This window comes from Anabas testudineus, chromosome 24 (assembly GCF_900324465.2).
Source record: "Anabas testudineus chromosome 24, fAnaTes1.2, whole genome shotgun sequence".
Classification (NCBI taxonomy): Eukaryota; Metazoa; Chordata; class Actinopteri; order Anabantiformes; family Anabantidae; genus Anabas; species Anabas testudineus.
In genome coordinates this window covers 12,911,574-12,937,447 of record NC_046632.1, presented here as the reverse complement: position 1 = coordinate 12,937,447, position 25,874 = coordinate 12,911,574, and the positions used below count along the sequence as shown (strand labels likewise).

General features: G+C 39.9%; 1 protein-coding gene across 1 annotated transcript; it reads right to left on the bottom strand.

Moving 5' to 3' along the window:
• Positions 1-12: 12 nt before the first annotated feature.
• On the bottom strand, positions 13-25,874 carry kcnk3a (potassium channel, subfamily K, member 3a). The gene is made up of 2 exons (XM_026340842.1): positions 25,529-25,874; positions 13-2,441 (listed from the first exon to the last, which is right to left on the bottom strand). Exons 1-2 carry the CDS (start codon positions 25,809-25,811, stop codon positions 1,522-1,524), a joined length of 1,203 nt encoding a protein of 400 aa, XP_026196627.1. The 5' UTR covers positions 25,812-25,874; the 3' UTR covers positions 13-1,521.

The following is a 25,874-nucleotide window of genomic DNA, read 5'->3' as shown; positions in this document are numbered from 1 at the left end:
ACACACACACAGTCAACTGCAGTCCCTCTATTAGTTATTGCGAGATGCTGAACAACAGTAACGGGCATATTGCAGCTGAAAAGATGAACATGTGACTGAAATTAATTTTATATGAGTAACACACTGAGACATAGCAAAACAAAAATAAGATAAAATAATGTAAGAAAACTCCTTGGGAGGACAAAAGTAGACACTGCATAAAGACCTCAGTTGGCTGAATCAAGTGTGTTGTTTTGGGGCAGGAGCAAACATGCCCCTATAAGTGCATGAGGTGCATACTCAAAGAGAGTATGAGTGAGGTGTGCTGATATTTTTCTGAATCACCCACAACACAGTATTAATGCAAATTTCTCAGACTATTAACGGAAGAAACAGCACGTGTCATTCACATAACAAAACATAAAGTGATTCAATTAAAAAATAGTGGACTGAATTCCACCACCCTAAAGCATATACAATAACCTTCTAAGGTGCAGCAGTGAATAAGATATGACTTTATAGTATGTACAGGTGAGTTTACATGCTTTAAGTTAAACAGATAAGAATATAGTTGTGCTATATGACAAGCAACAAGTATGTAAAATTGCTAATGCAGAAAACAACAACTATGAAATAGAAATTCATAGCAGTTTGTACAAGATACAGTGAGGTCTGACAGGAGCAGCAGAGAGGCCTAGTGGCTAGAGACACCGTCACAGGGCTTGATCCCCACGACCACACGTGTCCCATTCTTCAGCCGCGCCTGCTTGTTCATTCTCAGTCAAAACTGTTGTTTAAATGCCTGCAATGTGTCTCTTCTAATGGAAGCAAAATACATAAAGCACGTCAGAAAGTTTGGCTTGAACCTGAACTGTAGTTACAGATCCACAAGAGAAGACACTGAGATTATTCTCTTGAAAACTTTCACTGAAAAAATAAGCTTTCCCTCAGTAACACCTACAAGTGGAGTGTCCAAATATATACACATTTGGTAGTATAACAAGCAAAGATTCCTTATGGAAAGTTTCTTTTTTTTTTGGAAAAAGTGGACCTAAGATTATTTAATAAAACATTTATTATTGGGGCATTATATACAGTTAATAAACCCCTATGTTTTTCAAACATCTGTCACACTTTAGTTATATCCCTTTTTTACTGTATATTAAATTAAATTCTGTCAAATTAACAAAGAAACAACTGAATTCAGTATAATATTTAATATTTGAATTCACAGGTGCTAAGAAAGCTACACATTTTTCTTCCTGTCTTCTAACAGAAACAGTTCCAGAGTTTGTGTTATGAGCGGGTTTTAAACAACTATTAGTGCTATTTCTCAGTGACATCAGTCATGATGTTAGTCCTAAATGGTTTGTGCTTAGCTAATGGAAGTTAAACACATGAATGGGGTCTGGACAGTCTTCAGTGCCAGAAAGAACCAAACATCAGGAGTACGGTGCCTCTAAAGGACTGGAGGTTTGTCCCCCTGATGTCCACAGTACTAGTAACAAGGCCCTCCCTCTCCAAGCATGAAGTCCTCCTGTTTTAGATGGAGCTTCTACGTTTATTCAGTCTTCTGTAGGTGTTGATGCTCTGCAGACCAGTGGACACTGAGCTGATGCCCGAGTGACGCTGCAGGCTGCACACACAGCCGTTAGAGTGGAGGGGGTTGGAAAACGCCTCTCCCTGCTCCATGTAGGTGTCCGAGGTGGAGAGGTCACGTGGGATGATCATGGGTATGGAATATTGCAGCTTCTCTCTACTCTTGTACCAAAGGCAGGAGCACATGGACTGAAAGTGCAACACCTCTGCGTAAACATTGCGCAGACCTCGGCTCGCTGCTCCTCCTCCACTACCTCCGACTGCGCTCCCTCCGCCACAGCCTGAGGGCGTGGAGGAGGAGGAGGCCGGGTCTATAGAGCAGTGGATGTGTCCACCTGCCTGACCGTTATGAGCGAGGAGCGCCCTCTGCTCTGCATCCCTCTTCTCGTCCTCAGTGTTCATGGTCATGAAGCGCAGCACTGCTAAGTTGAGGAAGGCTCCAATCACAGCCAGACCGGTCAGGATGTAGATGAAGCAGAAGGCCACGTACTCTGGCTTCGTCTGCAGAGCGTGCTCATTCTGCAGCGCCACATAGTCCCCGAAGCCAATGGTGGTGAGCGTGATAAAGCAGTAGTAATAGGCATGAAAGAAGCTCCATCCCTCAAAGTGAGAGAAGGCCAGTGCCCCCACACACAATGTGCTCATGCAGGATATAAAACCGATGGTCACCATGTTGACCATGGAGACCTCCGTGCGCCTCATGCCAAGGCACTTCTTCAGGCGATGGAGCAGGTACCTAACGAAGGTGTTGATCCGCTCACCGACGCTCTGGAACATGACCAAAGTTAGAGGGATGCCGAGAAGGGCGTAGAGCATGCAGAACACCTTCCCTATGTCTGTGCTGGGGGCTGCATGGCCATATCCTGAGGGAAAAAGGGAGAAAGAAGCAGGGTTACTGGGGCAGAACTAATTAAATCTACAGTGCAGAGGACAGGAGTCTGAGAGGAGAAGGCTGCAACCTGGAGCAGACAGATATACAGTTCGTAACTGATTTGTATTCTTTGAACAGCACCTCTGATAAATTCAAACACTCTTCATTTCACAGCGGCAGAATGCAATTGGAGATGAGAATGCATAGCCGTGTGGCGGGAATGGACAAGTATTGATGTCGCATATGGGAGAGAGAGCTTGAATAATTCATTGACAATTGGTCTCTGCAGAGTGGCTTTAGCTAATGAGTATATTTGCAACTAATTAGTCTTCTACATTTTCCACATCAAGTAAAATGGACACCACAGGGTCGGTTACAAATATTGGTCGTTATTTTGTTTATGTAATAAAATCTCTCTTTGTACTGCAAAGATCCAGACTCTTCTTGTTTTATGTTGGTACCACCGAGTTTTATGAACAGTGACACTGAAAAAAAAAAAAATCCTAATGAAACTTAGGTTTAATTTGGCAACTTGATGTCACAGATTGTCATGTCAAAGATCAGATAAGTTCTATTAATTTAGTCTCCATTAAACAATGGCTTATTATCTACTTACTATATGAACTCACTGTCTGTGACGTGCACTTACTGTAAAGACCACTTATTAGCGGGTCCTCACCACCAGCTAATGTCATGTGAATCTTCATGCACTGACACAGTGGAGCTCATGAATTTCAGGCTGGATGTGATCCCCCCTTCAGGCACATTGCAGGTTAATTGTCAGCCTTTTGTCTCATTATGTCATCTTCTCACATCTATTGTCCCACTGGTGCGCTGCCCTCGCATGCAACACCATAACCACCTGAAATATTCTCCCTACGTGTGGACCTTGTTGCAGACAGGAGCTGAAAGATGAGGCCTGATACAAATTGGATCAACACATGGAAAAGATTGATTGAATGTAATAACTCCGGGGGTTGATTTAATTCTTTGGGCTCTGGTTTTATTGTCACACTGATTCGTGCGGTCGAGCCATTTGTCTGTCAAGTCTGTTCAAAGCTTTCCCAGTTGTGTAGCCAAAATGAGATCATTACATCTGATGAATCTCTTTATGGAAGGAAAAACCTGACCTGTCCACCAAACATGGACAGGTCAGGTTCGTTTCTTAGCAGCGCTGCCATTTTTAGTCTTATCTTACCATATGTACCCCATTTTCTAGTGGCAGACAGATGACTGATGGGTACGCTGTTCTGAATAATGGTCGATTTATTATAAACAGTTCATTTTACCAGAGATTTATTGGCAGTTGATGATCTTAAACATGATGCTGGTGTCCAGTACTTCCCAGCTTTAGATTTGCTGGTTGTATTCCCACAGTCTTTCCAGTTTTTAACCCGAGTGTTGCAGTAAACGCAATCATCTAATATGGGAATCTGTGGCAGAGGAAGTAGTGGTAACTTTGCAGCTCCGCAGATGTTTGTGGCTGGTTCTGCACTTGCACTATGACACTATGAGTTGAATCTTGAATCTCCTGTGAGTGGTTGGTTAAACTTTGGGCAAATATGTATTTTTTTGTTTATATATTACTGAAGTGGTTAACTAAAAATCTGTGAAGCTAAAATTAGTTATTTAAACTACTTATTTAGTACTTTTGGTATTTATTTGAACAAATATACCAATGGATAGTTCAATTTAGTTTAGTTTATTTATAATTACTTTTATGTGTTTCAACAATATACAGTATGTGTTGATGTCTTCTTGATGTCTATCTTTTGAAATATTGTGTTATATCCTATTTAAGACAGTGATAAAAGGTAAATATATTTATTAAGCATTCACTAGTGAGAGATAACAGGACAGTGTGCTCAGGTGAGCACAAAGGCTGAGCTGCAGCCTGTCAGGAGCTGTCAGCAGCAGGGAGCATCTTATCGAGACGTGGAGACGACCAGAGTGACAGCGGCGCCCATCAACAGAAGAAGAAGGAGCTGGAGGTGACAGGTCCAGCAGTCCTGCCGCCATGTGAGAGAGTTAAGAGGCCTGTGTGACAGGCTCATTCTCCCCCCTCCTCTCAAAGTCTCTCCCCCAACAGTGACAAAGTTATCATGAGACAGGACATCTCCACAGCTTGTTCAGGCACGCTGGGGAAAGCCGCCAGGGCCACTCGATCTGTTTACATGGATTACAGTCATTGCCACTGGCAGAGGAAAAGTGCAGCCTCATCACTCTTATAAAAACCACAGCAGTTTGATTGACATCAGACACCACGCTCGTGCACTTGCATTATTTGAGTCTGAAGCGTGTAATTCAAAATAGCAGTCTCAAAATGAAAAAATAGCTACAACTATTTCACATATCATATGAATAGATGGCAGAAAAGAGACATCTGGGAAATTACAGGCTACCACTCTTTTCCTAAGAAATAGTAATTCGCTCTAAAATGGCTGTAGCTAATATTCTCAATTTGTGTAAGGACAGTTGCAACATATAAAAGCAGTTTCGCTGAGTTACAGCAGCCTAGGGCTTATTGTCTCATAACCTAATCTGTGTAATTATCTTGTGAAAGAAAATATGAAAATTGCATAACACTGAGATGTGATAACACCCTTTAAAATACTTATCGGGAAAAACTAACAAGCAACGGAGGGTTATGAATGTCAGCAGAGCCTAAACTCTCGTTCCATTCTCGGTGCTGCTGCTCATTACTGAATCGTCATTTAGAGCCAAGCATTTAAGATAATGCCGCTCGAGCAGGTTGGACCTTGTTTAAATGCTTCAAAACAAACCATCTTATACAGAGGAGAAGTATGGATTTCTGATATTTTGCAGTTTCTAAACAAGTTTCTAATATGAATATTTTCAGTTTCAAGACTTCAGTCATGCCCCTAACAGTTTTTTTTACCCTCTCTTTCATTTCACAAATTGTAATCCTGTAATTTTAGCAGATGGATGCGCAGCTTTATTCAGTGCTGTGGCATATTAACCCTAACTCTGATTTTCTAAATGATACATCTTCTGATTTGTAGTGATGCAGATAATATCTCTGGTGCTGCCTACTATTTCACTTTTCAGTCCTGTGATTGCACATTTGTCTCTAAACATGTCACCACAAACATTACTGTTTCTTCCCCTGCCTAAAACACAACATCATTCACATCACCCACAGCAACTAAAGTCTTCATTATACTGATTAATTAGGTGGGGATAAAATTGGGCTTGAAAATACATCAAAGAATGGCATAATGTGGCTGTTTGGGCTTCCAGTTCTGTGTCACTCAATTAAATTTTCATTGATTACCAGGCACAATTTGTTCTCATTAACAAGCTGAGAAGCACAACCTATTTATCAAGTACATCACCTCGTATAATGGGCAAGCATTCTCAAAGAGGTGGTGCATTTAACAGGGGCTAATGTATCAGGGAATTTGTCAAAAGCAGACACTGGTGAAAGAGATGCATGGCTAAAATATCTCTGTTAAATGTCCACAACATGCAAAGTAGAAGACCGCAAAGAGAATATATATGCTTTCATATGCACAAGTACAGATGGTGTGTACACCTGTGGGATTAAAAATTTAGTTATGAAACATGATGATGATGATGATGTTGTTGTACACCTAACAGGTTGGAAACTCACACAGAAACTTCATGACATGCAGACTCTGTAAGAGAAATGTTGGTGGCAGGGCTGCTTTCTCTGGAAGTCAGTGGTAACTGATAACGACCTCAGACATCTCAACACCCCGAAGCCCAGCCAGTGCAATTCTGTATAACACACTCATCAGTGTGTGTGTGGTGCAGGATTTCACTCAGAGGCAAAGGTGAAAACAGGAGCCAACTGGATTCTGTCGTCTTTGAATAATTGTAAAAGTGTAATTAAAGCATTACTTTTAACTTCTCATGCTGCTATCTGGATAAAGGTCTGTTTATGTCTGTCTATCTGTGCATAACCCACATTCTCTTATTGTTCTGTTTTTGCGATTCATTTTGATCTACTGTAATGATACAACCATAAAAACACAGCATATGAGGTTTAAATGTATTTATCTTACAGTATGAAGGTAACATTATAAAACTTTTAAACTGTTTACACACTATTTAATTGTGAATTTGGAGCCAACATGGCCAGATCGTTTCCTAAAAGTGATTCACAGGATTCTTTCAAAACAATGCTTCAATGTAAAGGATGCAAATGTTCAATAAAAGCTTTTCACAGTCGCCAGTGGCTCATTTGTAATTTGTTTGTGAGTACCCATAATTTTCACCTCCTCAAAGACGACATGTGCAACTGTAGGGGTCATTAAACCAATTCCTTCTGCAAAGCGGAAGTGTGGTGAGGTGTTTGACACAATCACAATATTAAGCCTTATATGGGAAACCTAGTTCTTCAACCGGCAGGTGGCCGGATCAGCCAGCTCACTGTGACGTAACTCTTATCTGCGTTTACACCACCCTCAAAATGCTGCGTAGATGGAGGAATGTTCTGTACGTCTGTGTAAATAAACAAAGATCGTGTCATCTGTTTGGCACAGGCATGTCTTTGACCAGAAGCCTACTCTGCTTCCCAGCATGCCTTCGCCACAGCTCACTTTCATCTCCGGCTGTGTCTGGCCAAATATATCATTACACAACCCAACAAACTGTAACTCCTGTTCACTTGTCCACATCAAGCATGTCCATGGGTGACACCCAATAATGTTAGAGCAAAGGTTAATGATGATTCCGGTTTTCCCACAGATCGATCTAAAACATGGACTCACAGACCCCCATCAATTCTTCATCACAGACACCTCAAACTCTAGATGACCCCTTGATTGTTTATCCAGGCACTCAAACACAGCTCTGGCTCCTCCACCTCCCTCCATTACACCGTCCAGCTTTTGACCCACAAGGGCTCGATGACAGCTGCTGCGTAATGTCTGAATATCAAAGCAAAGAATTCTAGGAATACGTTATCTTAGAAAAAATATCGATATCTAGACTCAGTGAGTGCAAGCATCAATCTAGAAAATACAAGCACCAAAGCTTCATTTATTTTTAGTGATTTATGGATTAGAAACTAAGCTTTTTCATCAGTGCAGTATTATTCAGAAGAGCAGCACTGATGCAGGGGGAATGAGGTAAATATTGAGAAGCAACATATAGAAAATACAGTTTTCTATTATTAGTCAGTGCATGGGACTGTCAGATCTCATAAGTTCTCCAACATAAATGACAAAATGCAATTCTATGGTTACATTTTGCAGTTTAAATGTAGAAAAATATTGTGCTCCTGTAGGAACAAACCAGTGTTCACTGTTTATAAGAGACAGGGTGCAAACATATGTTGACACGACAATCCACCACAACCTCCTCCCTGTAACAACAAAAATCCACTGAACGTGATGCGAAATGGAGCGTTTACCTGTTGTCTATGCAACACCAGTGATTTGACATGCAAATCATCATGGTATATCAGGCGATGTACCGGTGATGCAAAAGAAGGGAGCGATCAAACATGAATATGTTTGACTTTATGCAAATGCAAAGAAGCAAATGAGAAACATGACTCTTCATAGGCATTAAGACATAACCCATTGGTCCCATAAACACTGAAGGTCCTTGTTACAAAAATGTAAACAGAGGTGATATCATGTGCTCGAATATCAATAATCTGGGAAAGCACTTAGTGTACAAATAACATGTTATATTTCACTGATTCATTTGATCTGTAAAAGTGTCAGCTACAATCTGATCGGCATCCTGAGGCAACAGTAGTTTTAGCTAAGCACCGACAAAGCAGTTGAGTTGTAAGTTCCTTCTGAAACAACTCCTACTTGTGAACTAAATAATAGGTTTATGATTTATCAAGTGTGTCTTAAAACAACACTCCACACTAAAACACATTTTATTAATAGCAAGTGATGTGGGCAAAAATCCCCAGTTCTGCATCTGTGAAAAATGTATTCAATAAACACTCAATAGACAACATAAAAAAATGGTCATGTGGGCCAACAAGTGAAAAACGATTCCTCCAAAGTTGTTTATAACGATATTCTCTCCTTTTATTTCCTTCCACTGAAGCTAACAAATGTTTTAAAGCAGACATGAAAAATTGTGAATATATCCTTTAATATCAAAACGGCTCCAACACACCGTGTGAAATATAAGTGCAAATGCAAGAGCATCAACTTGTTATCATCAGTGGAAGCTAATGAGTTTGATGAAACGTCAAAGTTCACGGTTAAGTTGGTCTTGACTTGGATTCTGTGCTGTCTCAACTTAAGTGTTAGTTGGATAACAACGTGATTAAATCAAACTCTATAGAGGCTGGTGGTTCATTGCCATTGGTGTGTGAGTGGGTGAAAGAGAGAAAAAGGTTATTTATGCTATATACTGTAAAGTATATTGGCCTTTTAACCTGGATCAGCATGTGCATGCATATACTTAATAAGATTCAATACTTGTAATGATGGATGTCAGCGTGTACATTACCCTGCTGTTCTTGTCACTAGGCTGTAAAGTAGTAAGAATAATTTCTCTAATCAAACCCTCATTTCAATGTGCCTGTTCTGCCAGTACAAGAGAGAGAACGTGGGGGATACAGGATGTATTCAACACTAGCAATGTGATGTAATGCCAGAGGAGACAGCACATTGGCAAAGAGTCTGTCTGGGTTCACTTTAACTCAGTTACCCCTGTGTGGGCCTGGGAGCATGTGCGTCCCGTCTCATACAGCACACACCTGAGGCCCAAACACTAAAAAATCACAAGCCTGAAGACCAAAGCGACCAGGAGTTAGATCAGAGCGCTGCGACTGGGCTGTCAGTGCCCTGAATTTACCTGTCTTGTAGTAAAACTCTCTCATCATGGTGCGATACACCCACAGCATTCACACGCTATCTGCTGAAGCATTGCATCCCCGATTTAAAGCACCAGTCTGAGTCTATGTGTGTCCTACCATCCAAGTCTTATGGTTTGCTTTCACAGTGAAAGAAAAAAAATCCCTATCAGGGTCTATTTCCAAACGTACTCCGTAGGTTCCTTTTTAGGGGATATGAGAGGAAACCTTGGCAGGCTGTACTTTTCCATGAGGTCAGTCAGCAAGGCATTCCAAGCAGAGAGTGAGATCTCTAGGAGGTTTGGCTAATTAAATAAATCACGTGATTTATGTACCTGATACACAGTTGATACGGACTTGTTTTTAAAACTCACAACACAGCTGGATTAAAGTGGGGTTCACATACACAGATACTGTACACAGCTGTGGAGCAGGGAGGAGGAGGAGGAAGGAACTGAGATGAAATGTAGCAGGGAAGCAGATTCTGAATACATAACTTGAACTTATATAAAGAATCGATTAGAAAAGCTGACACACATTTAAATCTTTCCATCCTAATTTTATACTGTATGGTAGGAAGTCTTTAATTTGTAGTCTTTGCTAATGTGGGAACTCCGAGTTGGGATTTCTTTCTAGGCTTTTAAGAGGTCAACTCAAAAATCAGGCGTATCTGTTTCAAGTGCTCCATTTGGGTTATCTGCTTTATAAGTGTGGCTGTGTGGGCATGAAAAGAGAAGGAGTAGAGAGAAAGAGAGGACGTATTGTGTAATATGAAGCTGAAATCTGAATTTTGAGTAGATGTTATAAGCATGGTGTACGTAAAGAATTGTTTTAAGTCAATCGTAGCTGAACACGACATTTGAGTGTAGGTACTGTACTTAGCAAGCAGAAGAAGTCACAACTGATCTCCTTTTACATAGCTGTGTTTTATACCTATTTTACAGTAATCACGTTTATTTTTTCTGAATGCTGCTCTTTGCACCATTGCAGAGAACGCGCTGAGACAGTGCTGCTTACTTACAGTTATTTCTTGGTATTGGTTTATGTCTTTATCGCAGAGCACCCTGTACCAGTCCTCTGGACCTCTTTTGCGTTCCATGTTAACATTTAAAAGTGATGAATGGTTAAAATACAGTGGATGGCTACTCTCCAAAAGCACTCTGTGGTGGCACACGGATTTGTTTTAGGTTCTTGAAGATGTTTCACAGCTCATCTGAAAGGCTTCTAGTGACAGATGGTGTGTAGGGGCATTTAATCCCCTCATGTGTTACAGCAGCTGAATACTGGAGTTAAAGATGTTGTCCAGTCTTGGTTAAAAAGAACTGCCTACCTGGTACATAAGCCAAAAACATCTCAGAGCATGTTTCTGCAGCTGGCCCTGCCTGCAACCAGAGACTTCACATTGGTTGTAGAAAGGTTTTATATATATAAAACCTCTACCTCGGTGAAGGAAAAAGCTTTGTTTAAGCAACCAGGGAAAAATAAAACACCCAGACGAGCAGTGCATTAAACACACTTTAGCGAATGCACAGACATGTTGCAGAACAACTACTTCAAGTGCATGGTGAAACACAGGAAAGCCAACTCCTTAGGGCAAGACTCAGCGGTCCATCTGCATCTGAAGGACAACGAACACTCCTTTGAGGACATTAGTGTACACACACTGGCCAAAAAAGACTGATGGATTAAAAGCGGAGTGAAGGAAGTTGTCTACATCAAACTAGACTTGACACATGTGACCCTAATAAGACAAACAGGACAGACCAGAAAGGTGTTAATGACTCTCCAGAGTTTAAATACCTGGGACTCCTCAGTAGTCAGTCTTCTGGATAAGAGTGATGCATAAATGTTTCTATGTTTTGTACTTAGCTTAAAACAATGGATCAAATTTACATTACATTAGACAACAATAGCGGCTTAATGATTGAAATGGTTCTCTAGAAGTAATGAAGAAAGACTTCGAATAGCTTTATAAAGTAATGGATAACCATTTTCAGTTAAACAATGACAACATCTGAGAATGCATTGTTGAAATAGACAACTAAATATATTGCTTAAAACTGCAAAACACAAAAATGTTAACAGCAGTGGCTAAATGGTTGAAACATAAATAGCCAAGAAATGAAACGAAAGTCTTGAAGTAAATGATAAATGGTGAAATGGTCTAATAGGGTACAGACAGTCCAAGTTCTGCCACTTCTGGTGCAAGTAGAAATGCAAACATGGTCAAACAGACCTAATATGGAACTATCCTAAACACTTTTATATAATTGTAGTCAAAGAACATCAGATAGAAAGGCTGGAAAGCAGAGGCCCAGACTTTAGACTACACTATGCATAATTAGTCACAGATGCCACTGCTGATGGTGGCAGTAAGGGTGATGAGAATCATCTTCTGTGGAATATATAAAAAGCAGAGACACACTTACATCTAGGCTAGAAACTGGGCCAAGTGTGAATCAGAAGACAGCTAAAATTCGCTCACTATTAACTGCCTTTGATTCATCTGAACTGCAAATAGTGTTTTGTTTTTGTTTTGTTTTTGTTATGAAGTGGCAGCTGATTCTGTAGAACATAAACAACATTATGTGGCTGTTTTTCATTGCAGTGGATCTCTCTGTGCAGTATGTGCGAAACTAAATGTTTGACGTCACTGATATGCAACATACGTGACCAGCCTGCTATAATGTGACATGGTTATTTCACGCCTGCCTTGTGGTTTCTGGTAAATTGGACTGCAGCAGGCTGATGTTTTATTCAACTGAATGCTCAGAAATTGCTGCTGCTTGTTTTGCTGTCTTGCTCCTGAAACTATTGACTATCGTCATTCTTAAATTTGCTTTATTACCAGTTCTGACTCTTTTCATCACCCCCTCCTCTTTTCCAAGGATCCGTGTGCACCACAGTCACCCGCTTCTGTCACCTGATTCTACTGATATATTCGTTCACCGTCTGACCGCTGTTCGGCCTGTTCAGCTGCTCACAGGGAGCAGATGCTTTCCTAAATCGACATGCACTGGCAAAGATGATCGAGGCAGCGTAGCATGGCACATAACACACAGAGATCAGTTTACACAGCAGAAAGGAAGATAATATGTATTAAATGGGAGGAAGCGGCACGATGAAACATCCACAGCCTGTTACACAAAAGATTTGAATGGAAAAAAGCAACACATATGGGAAAAGTGCCAGTCTTTCAGTTCCTGGATTATCTGAAATATTTCTTTAGCTTTTGTTTTTATTTGAAGTTAAATAAGGCAAGAAAACATAGTTAAATCTAGGCTGATGCTATACTATACTGTTGCCATTCTGTTGCCCAGCTGATGTTTCAGAGGACAGAAAATGGGATCTGACAAGGAGTTATCCAAACAAAAGTCCACATGGACGTTTGTGTGGGCGCTTTACAACACACAGCACACACATCAACGCTCTCACACAGATAGGAGTGTGTGTGGTCCTTCGATAATGGCTTTCTCCTGGAGACATAAGTGCCCATCAACGTCGTGGCTGAGCTGTCTGACTGGGTCTATTGCCATATTGTAAAACTATCAAATGTCTTGTTATGTGACGCACAAGATTAATCCTGGCACCTGGCTTAATGACCAGATGCAATTAAATGGAGTAATGGATCTTATTAAGGTGTTATATGAACCCCAAACAGCACTGCCTGCTGCTCTTACTTCTCCTCACTACTGAAAAAAATATTCGTTCTTGTTTATATTTTGACTATTTTAATCTTCTAGAGCAAAACTTACAGAGCAGTCTGAACATTTGCCTTAGTGCTATTTCATAACAGCGTCTGTCATTCACAACATTCACTCAGTGCCTCGATTGAAGCTTATTTATAATGTTTTCTGTGCTGGCTCCTATGCAGTTCCTTGAGTGAAATGTTGTACATACATGGTAAGAGATAAATAAACTGCCTGTGAAAGCTATTTCTGCACCCCTTTAGCCTGCACTGTGACATGTGGATACATTCCTAATGAAATAATAGTGTGTCATAACTTTGTCCAAACCCCAGTAACCATCCAGGTTTCGCTGTGTGTCAGGTCTCCTTGTCTCCTCCATGAGGTAACCACTGCCTCAGGCTGCCCATATGGCAGGAGCGGACAGACAGGGAGCAGAGCATCAGCTCCAACTCTGCTCAGCCTGCAGGTTCATCTTACAGACCTGGATCACACACTACCTCAAAATCCATCTGTGGCTGTTTTAAATTACTATGAAAACTATACTAAATTATTTATTGCATGAATATTTTTACATTGCTTTAAGGACTATGTACCCTCTTTATTCTAAACAAACCATTTATATATAGTGAGGCGTCAGGAATGTGTGCACAATGTGATTAACCCATCTCATCAGCATCATCATGTCAGAGCTAAAGCTGCAAGAAATCACCAAAGTCAGTTAATGTTCCAGCTTGAAATTTATTAGAAACCAGAAGACCAGACTGTTCCACTGCTCAACTCAATGTTGACACAGGAAGAATGTGCCTTAAATTAACTAAACAAAACAAAACGTGCTAAAACCCATCTCGATAAGATGATCATGATGTCAATTCTGTCTGTTTGACTGTCATACGTCTCTCGTGCTGTATGACAAGTCTTTCTTATTGACCCACACAGTGCACAGTAACCAAAGACTATAGGTTTTACTAGCCATTACTTTTTAATGTGTCATAGCCTGTAAATTCATTGACAAGCTGTGCACATGTCTTTTTGGTGATGTATTTTTATTTCAGCACCAAAGAAGGAATTCAAAGAAACTCCCTGGTCTGTGTTTGGAAAGCGTCAAAAGCTGGAAGCACTGCCTCATTAGTGTAGTGTAATAAAAACAAGTATAGGATTACTCAGAGCCTTAATCAGTCGCATTGGACCAACACATAGGAAAAATATGCAGTAACCCCAAAACAGTATTTCATTTTTAAGTGTTCTATACTTAGTTTATCTCCACTAAGTAATCTGTAGTTTACAGGAATAAAGGATGTAATGGACCAATGCCGGAAAGTGATGAGTGATGAGGCAGTTTCTACTATACATAGATACAAATCAACAGTATGCTCATAGTCATGAAGAAGAATGGTTTCTTCGTCTTCCCTGCAACATTGTCAACAGACAAATAATGCTCCAACAATCCTAACTAATCCTAAAATTTGTTTGTAATGCCAACATTTGAAAAGATCTTCTCTCTGCTGGCCATAGCGGACATGATATGGTTAACGGTAGGTAAAGTTGTGCTTTCCATGTTGACTGACCATGTCACAAGGCAGAGGCGTTTATGGCTTTGCTGACTAATCACACTAAAAGTCAGGTGAAACATAATCCATTTTCAGTGGAAAGAGAGAGCAAAGGTGATTTAAAAAGTCCTACAGGAAGATGTTTGGAAAGCATGGGTTCTCACACACAGGACCAGGTGAAATTATGGAATAATAATACACAGGAGGAGTCTTAGATTAATGAGGAGACGAGCTGGCTGACAGGTGTCTTAATGCTTGAACTTGTACTCAAAGCCTCATTACATGTGACTGCACATTTCCAGTAGATTAATTGCAATGTGAATCCTATATCTCAAAGTCAGCTATGATAAAATAACAAGACATTTTAAATCCTCTGATGAGCCTACAGACTTTTCTTTCTTATCTTCTTTGTAATTTTCCTCATCGCCTCACTGATATATGAAGTAATAGACTTACAGCATCACTTCCTTTTGCATATCTCAATTTAGATATTTTTGGTTTCTCAAATTGCCCTGTGTGAAAGGATTTTACCACTGGAAACAATGTGGAACAAATAAAAGACACGAGAAAGCCAAAGAAAAGCATCTCACTGCAGCACTCAGTACACTGTTGTTATTGGTGTCACCAGCACAGTTAAAAGCCTTTAAAGCCTATAAATACATCTCTGACCAATCAGATTCAACTGATATAAATTGCCACAAACAGAAAAATACCCTGGCGCTGTTTTCCACCACCGCGCATCAGCATGTGAATGGGGAGCAGGCACATTACCTCTGACAGATGTGATATTGGGATTATTCCAGAGACAATAGGTTAGCAGCCTGTTGTTTTAGCCCAAGGTTGTCACACTGCACTTTGGTTTTGTGTAAAGATATTAAATGTGTACTCATAAGATTGCACTCCGATCACAGCCCTGAGGGGTAAACACAGCTCACCTATCACTGTTATTGTTATTATCATTACGCCCCAGTGTGTGACAGTCCACTTCATCCAGGTTGGCTTGTTCGAGAGATTAAGCAGATGCTGGAAACAAATAGGAAAACAAATTCCACTGGGAGACGGTGTACAAGCCAGACGCGCTACACTCGCTTGGCACTGTTGGCCGAATCATTGCAGCTCGTAGCCAGTTCAATTAGTGTGAAGCTAATTCAGCGCCACGGTTACCAAAGCATTCAACACAATCCCCATTTCTGGATGCAGGGCAAGTCGGAGGCGTCAGGAGCCAGTGAGTTGTGAGAAAATCACTTCAGGTTGTTATGATAAGGACAGCAATGAAAGCTCTCCATTTTTTCTGTTAACCATAAACTCATTAGCTCCTCACCTCAGTGTTTAGACACCTTCCAAACTGCTGAGGATCTTACGATGCTTTATGTGGAAATATTTTTTTTTCTGTTTGACACATGTACGCTCACAGGCTACTGAAGCTCCACCACCTCTAGGCCCCAGGGAGGCAGCTCGGTGCTTTGCAAAATCATGACTCAGCTGGCTGGTATAAACCCCCCTTCCATCTGATTGAAATGTGTGTAAAAGCTGTGTTTCATGACGTGTAGGAAGAATTTCTCTGGTGTGGTCGTGTGACTGGCTGTGTGCTCGCTTTTTATAGCGGCTAGGAGCTAGTTGTGATTTCTGTTTTTAGGACCTGCAATGCAATCTACAGAGAGCTTCGTTTGGCGTTTTTAATGAAGTTGAACTAGTTCTTTTGATGTTTTTGTACAGATATTGTAGGATATATATTGGACACATGTTTTTCTGTACGTATCAGTATTCACATTTTTATTTATTTTGGTCCATTAGGATGTTTGTATGTATAAGTGTTTCTACTCACCTGTGTTGCACAGCATTTCTAACGTTTATGGAAAGGACTTGGAGAGCATTAAAACAGCAAAACATACAAGGACACACATTTGCACACCACACGTATACTAATGTACACATAATGAGCTTTTTAGTGTGAATTTCTCATTAACATCAAAACTGTTCTCTGGTGTGGGATCTTAACAACCATTGAGGAAAATATCTAGATGCTTTTGTGTCAGTTTCTCCTTCGGCATCTCTGGATAATGTGAGATTAGTTTCATTATTAATTCTGGGAGACTAAATCTGAGCTTTTCATTTTCAAATCAGGATTAGATTTTGATGATATTTAGCAAAAAATGCAAATGCCTGCTGCTTGGAAGCAAATACGCTGGCAAGGAGATGCCGTCAACAAAGCTAAGTAACATAGTCATGAGTGAGGGCCATTATTGTATTTGTCCATGAATAAAACAAATGCAAGAGAATTGTAGACAGCATTTGGTTTTCACTTTATCAGTATGTAAAATTATCTCCATCATGGATTTCACATAACTATTCACTGTTATGAATATTTATAACACATAGGTAAAACTAAAAAATAATTCTAAATCTGTCTAGTTGTGGTGAGATGAAATATTACTTGATTTTGTTGGTCATGCGTGTTAGTCCCTGCAAATCATTTTGTTAATAAATGTGAAAAATACAGTGTCAAACAGTAAAAGCCTTAGACATTACCAAGCTAAACATCATGGCTCAACAGAAGTGGTGAATATGAATGAGTGGTTGTTTCAGATGTCATAACAGGAAGAGAGGATGTTTTAGATGGCAGAGATAACCATAAAAAGAAAGCAATTCATAGACATGGACGAGACCATGTTATTCGTAACAAGTAATTGGAGCTGGAGTGCTGCGATACTCGGAAATAATTTTAACTTTGTTAAAATGTGAGGTGGCAAGTGATAGTAAGTGAGAAGAAAACCTCAGGAAGGGTGATGATGGGAATGCTGAACGAGACAAGCAAGTGGAACCGGTGGACATTTCCATTTATACAATCAAATAAAAAACACCTCAAATAGATGAGAAGCAGCCTATAAACACAGCGTATCCCTGCCAAGCCTTTCTTTCCATGGCATATGCCGCTGCAAAACCACAGAGCCACAATAGTCACAGCGTTATTACCAGCATTGTTCCTGGAATTCTATCCCAACTGTCTGCACACTGAACAAGTTTCCAATACCTTTCCTTTTCAGGTCACAAGAGGAGCATCACAGTGACACAGCCTTATTCAAGAGACAGCACCGTGACAGCTTTGTGAATCTGCTTTACACAAAGGGTCATATTACATATCCAATTTTCCCTTTGTGCCTCTAAGGACTAATGGCCTTTGTCATTGATCAATCGTAGGGGCTTTGATGAGTTCGGGCGAGCACATTGTTTTTTAAATAATGCTAGAAATTCACACAAACATGCAAATACAGTATTGTGTTAATATTATTCAATGCATGCTAAAGCAGATGTCTGATGATATTCTAAACTAAATCAACACTGTGATAATGCCACTAACATACAGCGGGCCTAACTTTAAAGGGATCTGTTGGGGATTGCACAGAGAGGGTAGGGAAATTATAGACCACATTTGAAGTCTACTAATGTGTTGTCAGCTTTGATCTCTTTTGTAATTACATTTACAATTATAATAACACCAGATTTATACAATTTCACAAATTGCTCATCGTCATGTAACTCGGGCAGTATATTTCCTCTACACAGTTACAGTGTTGATGGAGTTGTAACACATATTTAGTGTCTGGAGAGCTGGGACACATCTCAGTTAATCTCAAATTTCCATTGGAAGGATTAGGACATTAATCGAGAGTCCAACCCTCACTAAAAGCTCTGGATTGTGAAAGAGGCACATAATTCAATATTCCAGGACATGAGATTATAGGCATTCTTCTATTAAGGGAAAAAAATAGGGAAGAGAGTTCACATTTCTGATCAAATAAACCTCATGGGAGTGAGTCTGGCATAGTACAGCTGAGTCTTTAGACGTGGTGTGGTGTATATTTATACTCTGGAACAGAATCAGTAGGAAACTTCAAGTTAAAGAGATTCAGATCTCACTACTGTGTACTATTTTATTTGGTTAAACTCCAGTCAGCCCCCTCTGGATTATGAAGTCTAATAAATACAGTCGTGTTTTGTTTAGTGAGTCAGGCGAGCACACAAATTTCCATTGAGGCAGCGGAGCATAAAGCAGACATACAGTAGGTAAACACTGGCTGGTCATGTGAACGGAGCAGCAGCGGCAATGAGAGTCGCTTCTATCAACTTTCTCAGACGTTACTCCTTCAGAGCAGCAACGAGCTCTCTCAGCCAATAATAGCTGGGGATGTTTCTGTGTTCCCCTCTGCAGACTGCACAGGGTAAAGGGCTTGATTATGTGCATTAAATGCTGAAAATCTAAGCATTATGAATTTGAGCCGGCAGAGTATTACGAATAACAATAACATGTTAGAGTTCGGAAAAAGTCTAGTGGTCATAGTAGTAATGACACATGCAAGGGAGAAAGTTAGATGACGTGGTGATAGAGACAGAAAGTTCCTGTAGGGAGGAGGTCAGGGTGAATGGATGGGTCAGAAAATCCAGGACTTTCCCACCGGAGGCCGATGTTTTGATTCCAATGTGAAGCATGTTTTTATCCGTGACTGTTACACAACATTAATTGTGGGTTTATTACTGTCACTGTGACAAAAAAGTCAGGAACCACTGTGACGAAAATCTTCGGGAAAAGGCAACGCTAGATACGTCCTGATTTCCACAATTTAACGCATGTGAACTATTTATCAAAACTCTGGTTTTACTTGGCTTATCAACACCATTCAAACTGGTATAGAGTTTGAAGTCTGCTCTGTTGAAACAAGATGAAAGCAGAGCTCGACGGGTCTTGCTGCTACATCATCTTAAATCAGGCATTTAATTTGATCACACAGCCACGTTCAGCAACTCCCGAGGGTCAAGCAAGAGCATTTTTTTTTTTAATAATAAAACATTTTTCATTTCTTCACTTCACTTTCTTTGGTTTCTTTCATGCCAGGTTGTGAGTTCACATAATTTTAAAGATAAAAAAATATTGAGAACTACTGTCCCAGTCCAAGCTCCTTCCAGAGAGAACGTGACCAATAATTAAACCTCTTACTTCGAGTTCAGCTTATTGTTTGGCAAAAGACAAGACAACTAAATGTGGATATGTGAAAACTTTGGGAGACTGAAACTTTGTGTGAAGATGTTGTGTAATATCAAAAATATAATGTCATGTTAGAAAAAGCCTGATTTTTTCTGACAACATCTCAGTGTTTCTGTGATGAGCGAGTGGGGCAGTGCATCACTGCAGAGCACGACACTGGGTTACATAAGGTAATTTACTCTCTTTTAGGGCCCTTTTATGCAAGCACCAGAGAGAGTTCCAGTTACCTTATCCCTGAAATCACTTAAAACAGCAGCAGCAGCACCCCAGCGAGGCCTGGATCAATTCACCCCCCAATTCAATTAAGCTGTAAACTGAACTTATTCACTGTAAATAGGCAGTTTGAACCATTTCGACAATTTCTCAGCAATTTTGCACACTGATGGTTTACAATTGCCACTGTAAGAGTAATCCTGATATGAAAAACACCAGTTCCAGTGGCAAAGCAGACAGTTTGCATGGAAAAACTAAGAAATAACTTCATGTAGTTTAATGCGATCACTCTTAATGGCAACTTAACTGCCTACTTTCATTCTAAGTAATTACATTTTCATACTGCTAATTTGTACTGTAACATTTGCAAGAAACATAAAACTGCAAGGAGCGGCAAGAATTTCCGCTCCTCGCCAAAAGCTGCATCAGGCCACTCTGCTTATTATCGCTCAACGCTCCACTCAGATTGCTTCCCGCTCAAATTGCACCCAATTGTGAGTGGTACTGGAGCTTTCTATGAAAATGATGAGATAATGTGAATATCTGTGGAGCAAACTCGGAGCAAACCTTTGCAACATTTCCACCTTCTACTCAACATCCTAATGTGTTTTTAATATTAAAACGACCATATTGTCTGTTGAGAGACACTCTGTTGAGACTTTTACTACCAAAACATTCCCAAAAGGTCAAACAGGCTTCAGTTTTGCATCTGTACACCCACAGAGCAACCAGTCACGCCCACTCCATCTATTGCATCCGAGGCTCACTAATCTGCTGAATTAGACCAAAGACTGGGGGTGAGTGGAGCTTTAAAGAGAACTGAAAAGGAAGTACTACATTGGTCAATTAGTTTTCAGTTTTTAATAACAGTAGATAAAAATTTAAACCCCACATTATGGATAACATAGCATTTTTAACCAAGTGCGTTTGGTGCCAGAACCAAACTATGTAATAAAAATACTACTATATATAAATACTCCTTACAAATCCTTACAAGGATAAGTTAAGGTATGTATGGAGAATTAGGGTAGGACATATACTTATTGAAGTTATTGAAGTTGGAATAAATATGTTGGAATAAAAGCTATTTGTTTATTAGAACTGTCATTTTATCAGTCACTTGTTGTCATTCTAGTGCTAACAGGATCTCCTATGACAAATATCCATCTCCTAATGAAAGGTGACAATGTGGAACAGCCAGTGAGAGTTATGGCCCTTGTGCTACCAACCACTTAGTGCACTAACCTCTTAAGCTAACTGAATAATAATGATGATACTAATGTAAGTAATTAGTATTAATAATTCAGCACGAGCCCTGTATCTATGCAACAGCTGGAAATGGATTCATGTCTGCTGCCAAATCAAAGTCCATGTCAGCAGTGGAAATAGAAAAATGATCAGATATTTTATTCACAGTCAATCCACTTATAGAAACATTCGATTCAACGACCCAGGGGAGTTGCAGAGGATGTCTGCGCTTTTTCAGCACCAGCCTGCTACAGTACATATTAAAAGACCAATGTGCTTCCACACTTGCCTGGTGAATCGACAACTGATGTAGCGGTGGTGATGGAGCAACTAAATCAGAGCTGGAAGGGCTTCTGCTCTGATTCAAGCCACTGTTAATGTGATGGAAGAGTGGTGCTTGGAGACTAACCAGCCCAAGGCTTTAACCCTGACTGGATGTTATCATTTGGGATTTTAGCAATTCATACACAGTGCATGTACCAACAGCATTTGTTTTGGGTTTCTCTCTCTTCCACAGAATACAGATTCATGAGGTCGTCTATGAAAACACTTAGCTCACGTCTAGTAAATCAGCAAGAGGCAAAGAGCCAAATGATCTTCGAACAAAAACGATTTAACAAGAGGTGATTCACAATAATAAAAATCCAAGCAAAGCATGTGATTTTGAAGGAATGTTTTTTCTAACTGCAACCACATGGTGACTTTAAAGGGTCCTGTTGAAAGAAAAAATGTTTTGTTTATGAGTCCACAAGGAAGGTTAATGACTTCAGAGATTAGATGTTAGACAAAAGATCAGAAGTCAAAGTGCATTTGTTACAAGATTCATTCTGTGCAACTTCAGATGACTAGATTTGCTGAGAAGGCAAAAACATTAACGTTCTAGTTTAAAGCTAAAAGATTTAAAAACTTATTTAAAAGCAACAATGGTCTAAAAATTATAACCTGTATAATGAACAACAGCTTTTTATAGACTATTTCTTTTGCAGAAAGTGAGCTGATAGACTTGCACATAGTCAAAAAGCTGTGTTACAGTAGATTGTAGCATGGTAAATTGTTTTATATTAGTTTAATTATGCAGTGCTGCTTTTTTGTTTTATTTCTAATGCCCAAATCTTAAGTCACTGTTGCTTCTGTGCATGCCCATGTGTGTAATTTGAGTGATCTGATCCTTTAATTTAGCTTGTGTAAACATGCTGTGACATCATATTGCATGTTACACAAAGACTCTGTGTCAACATAAGTTAAAATACACAAAGCACGTGTCCATGAAAAACAAGAAATCCAACAACTTGTGTTGGGTGCTTGTCATCAACACAGTTTGGACTATCATGAACTGCAGCGCATGTAGTGAGGGCTACAGTTGCATACAATGATGTTATAATGATGAGGCAATTACCCCCGGAGGTAGGTGAGGGCAGAGGGTGGATGATTTTGTTGGTAGCCACAAGGGAACACAGATCATATCCCCAGACTTTTATCAGACCCGGTTCACAACGTCCTTTCTCGCTCATTTATTTGCCTCTTGTATTTTGTCTTGCATGGCTTCATAATTCACCCTCCACAGTTGGTGAGTAAATGGACACCCTGTCCTCCACCTCTACTTTCTTCGGTTGAAAGTGGCGACTGATTACGAGTGCTCCTCCCTTCTTCACTAAGGTTACACATTTAGTAGAGCATGATCTGCCCAGATCTTTGTGGAGTTGTGCAGTCTACAAATGGGGGTTGAAGTGTAGATTAAGCCATAGCTTTCCATGATATTTTTTATTTTCTCCGAATTGACAGGCTATAAACGATGTGTTTCAAAGTATCTATGTCAAGTGTGACTCAGTTCCTCCTTTCCTCATGACAGAGAACACTGTTTCACATCAACTTGAGCACCCAGCACTCATACAGTACAGTATCTACAGTGTAACAGTGTGTGCCAGGAGACCAATGGAACATTGAGGGTCTGGTGTTGTCATTAATTCTTAATGGCAGGCTGAAATACCAATCACTGTGTTTGAAGCTGCCTCTGGTCTCACAATTACAGAATACAGTTACAGACACCTGGGGTTGAGTTAGAGTGCAATTAGCTGCCTGCATCTGATAGGCTTACAAGTCAAAGGTCGCTGCTGACAACTGTCCCCTCGTCTCTAAGTGCGTGCAGAGGATCAGATAGGAGATGGTGATAAAGGCAGCTACTAAAGAGATTAAAAGGAGATGCTAAAGCGAGACTGTATATCTTTTCCAAGAAGAAATAGCGCTGTTCCTTTGCTTATAAATAACAAACATTTGAGCAATAAGCTGCTGGGTGTGTCATTATTCATCATTATTACTACAGCCTTACTTTGTCTGCTATTACCAGTATGTTGGCTATATTAGCAAATTATAGATCGATGCACTGTAACTAATATTAATAAGTACATACACTGACTTTTAGTATCTTTATCTGCTAAAGAAGAAATGTTCAGTATACCATTGTCCTGAGAAAGACCAGTCATTTATGGTATATATATTATAGTAATACAGTTGGAATTAGCTATTTACTAATTAACTGGTCCTCTCGTTCTTTTTATTCAACTTTAAGCAACATTTTTGTATTTTTTTGTTTGTCAGCTTTTACTGATATTAAAGGAGGAAGCAAAAGTGCCAAATCGCATTAATATATTGAGACCTACTTTATATGAGAAGCAACACAATGGCAGAAAATAATTAAAGCCATCAGGAGAGCAAGCCCCCATCATAATAAACTCATAAAATAGACTATTATAAAGCCAGCTGCACATACTTGTATTGTCTTTTGGCTCGGACAGCTGAATGTCTTATTCTAACTCTTTCTTGTAATTCTGTGATTCTTACAATGAGTTTAATTACTAAGGATCACAGTGAATATTTTATTCCCCACCTCCTAATGTAATGTTATTCCTATCCGAATGGGGGTTAAATTAAGTTGGAGTTGTAATTGCGTGTAGTGTGTCGTCCAAACAGCTCAGTGAAGTCACAGTGGCAATAAAATCCCTAAAGCAAACAAGCTGATTTTGAAAGCTGTGTAATACAGTAAGCAAAGAGCTGCAAGAGTTGTGATGGTACAGGGGCCTTTAGGAGTGGGAATAATGAGTAAGAGCACAAAAGAAGAGGAACATGAATGTGTCACAACTTAATTTTCCTGCAGCATCTTTTCTAATGACAACCTTTCATTACGAGCAGCCGAATTTCACGTTAACAGTCATTTGTCCTTAAGAGTCCTTCGCTTGGCTGCTGCAGATTGACTTCAAGGCGACCCGTTTTAACGCTGCAATTTAATAAAACGCTCCGGTATAAAAAGCTCTGATGACAATGTGTTTGTGGAACAATTTTCTTTGTGTTCAGTGTAAAACATCTCTCCTCTACCAACTCGTTTTGCCTAATGAAAAATATTCCATAGAATATGTATGTGGTTGTCAGTACTGAGCTTGCTGTGTGTGTCTATCTTATTTATTGTGTTTTAAAAGTCATTTTAGTTTCATAGTATACATATAATAACACTGGCTATTGGTGCTTGGCTATTGAAGAAGAGGATGTTGGTTGAAGGTGCCTGTACTTTACCTATTCCCCTACATGTAGCTTTAGTTTAAGATAAATATAAAGCATTTTGACCCCCAGAAGCAGGGTGGGGTTGGGGTTGGGTCATCCTCTAATCAGGCTCATCCTGTCATATGTTGACATATAAGTGTCCTGCAGTGAACTGCAAGTTGCCCCCATCGCTCTGTGAGTGTGTGTGAATCGTTGAATGAGAATCAGTATAAAGCGCTTTGAGTACCAATAACATGTGATGTACACACTAATCATTATAATTAGAACAAGATTTTATAATGGATACTTTTGATTTTGTTTTAGGAACATATTTTAAAATACTCTTGAGGTGAATAACATTTCTGAATCATACTTTTTATTCCACTATTAAGCTGACAAACTAGACTTATTCATGTCTCTGCAGATTCAGACTTTAAGCTCCAAGCAAATGATAATTTTATTAAATACAATTCAGTATTATACCATACCATAGTTATAAAATTACAATAAATGACCCACCAGACACCACTTTAACAGCACAATACTACAGTAAACCACATACACATTAATGCATCAGTAGCAGTAACACAATAATATAAAATACAGTAGTAAAACACTTTGATACTATTAGTTTTGATATTTGAGCACACTTTAAAGCTCATAATGCTTGTTTCAGTGCAGCATTGCTCATGTAATGCAGCAGTTGCAGTACTGTTTATTGCAGAATTGTTACTTTTATGTAGGAAAATATCTAATAAATCAATATCTAAGTCGCTTCATCACTACATATTCTTAATAGTTGACCCACCTGTTGTAGTCTTAATGGTGTCACTGCTATAAACCTACTATTGGCTCCAGGATTGATATTTAAGGGTCATTTTAAAATACAAATATTTCACAATTAAAGGTTTACATGCACGCACTTGAACTTTTAGTCACAGTGCAGCATTGAAGTCAAACTTCCCAGAGATGATCTCCGTGTTGCTCTCTTACCTATGGTCGTGATCACGGAGATGGCGAAGTAAAAGGAGCCGGCGAATTTCCACTGCACCCCGGCTTTGTGCGGCTTCAGCTGCAGCACCACCTTCTCCAGCTCGTCAAAGTCCTCCCTGGACAAGTTGAACGTCTTGAGCAGCTCCACTTTCCTCTGGTCCAGCTCCCTCCTCTGGCTCGTTTCCTTCTGCGACTCCAGCGCGTCGAAGATCGCCGCGCCGACGATCAGATATGTGAAGGTGCAGACGATGAGGGCGAGCGTCCTCACGTTTTGCCTCTTCATGGTGGTGCGGCGTGTGTCAGGGGGACAGGCGGAGTGTCGGCGCTGGTCTGGAGGACGGGGAGC

Bases quoted from the DNA above. Each gene is read 5' to 3' on its own strand.
- kcnk3a (XM_026340842.1), bottom strand. From the start codon at position 25,811: ATGAAGAGGCAAAACGTGAGGACGCTCGCCCTCATCGTCTGCACCTTC. The intron at 2,442-25,528 runs GTAAGAGAGCAA...TTTTTCCCTCAG, and splicing joins CTCCGTGATCACGACCATAG to GATATGGCCATGCAGCCCCC.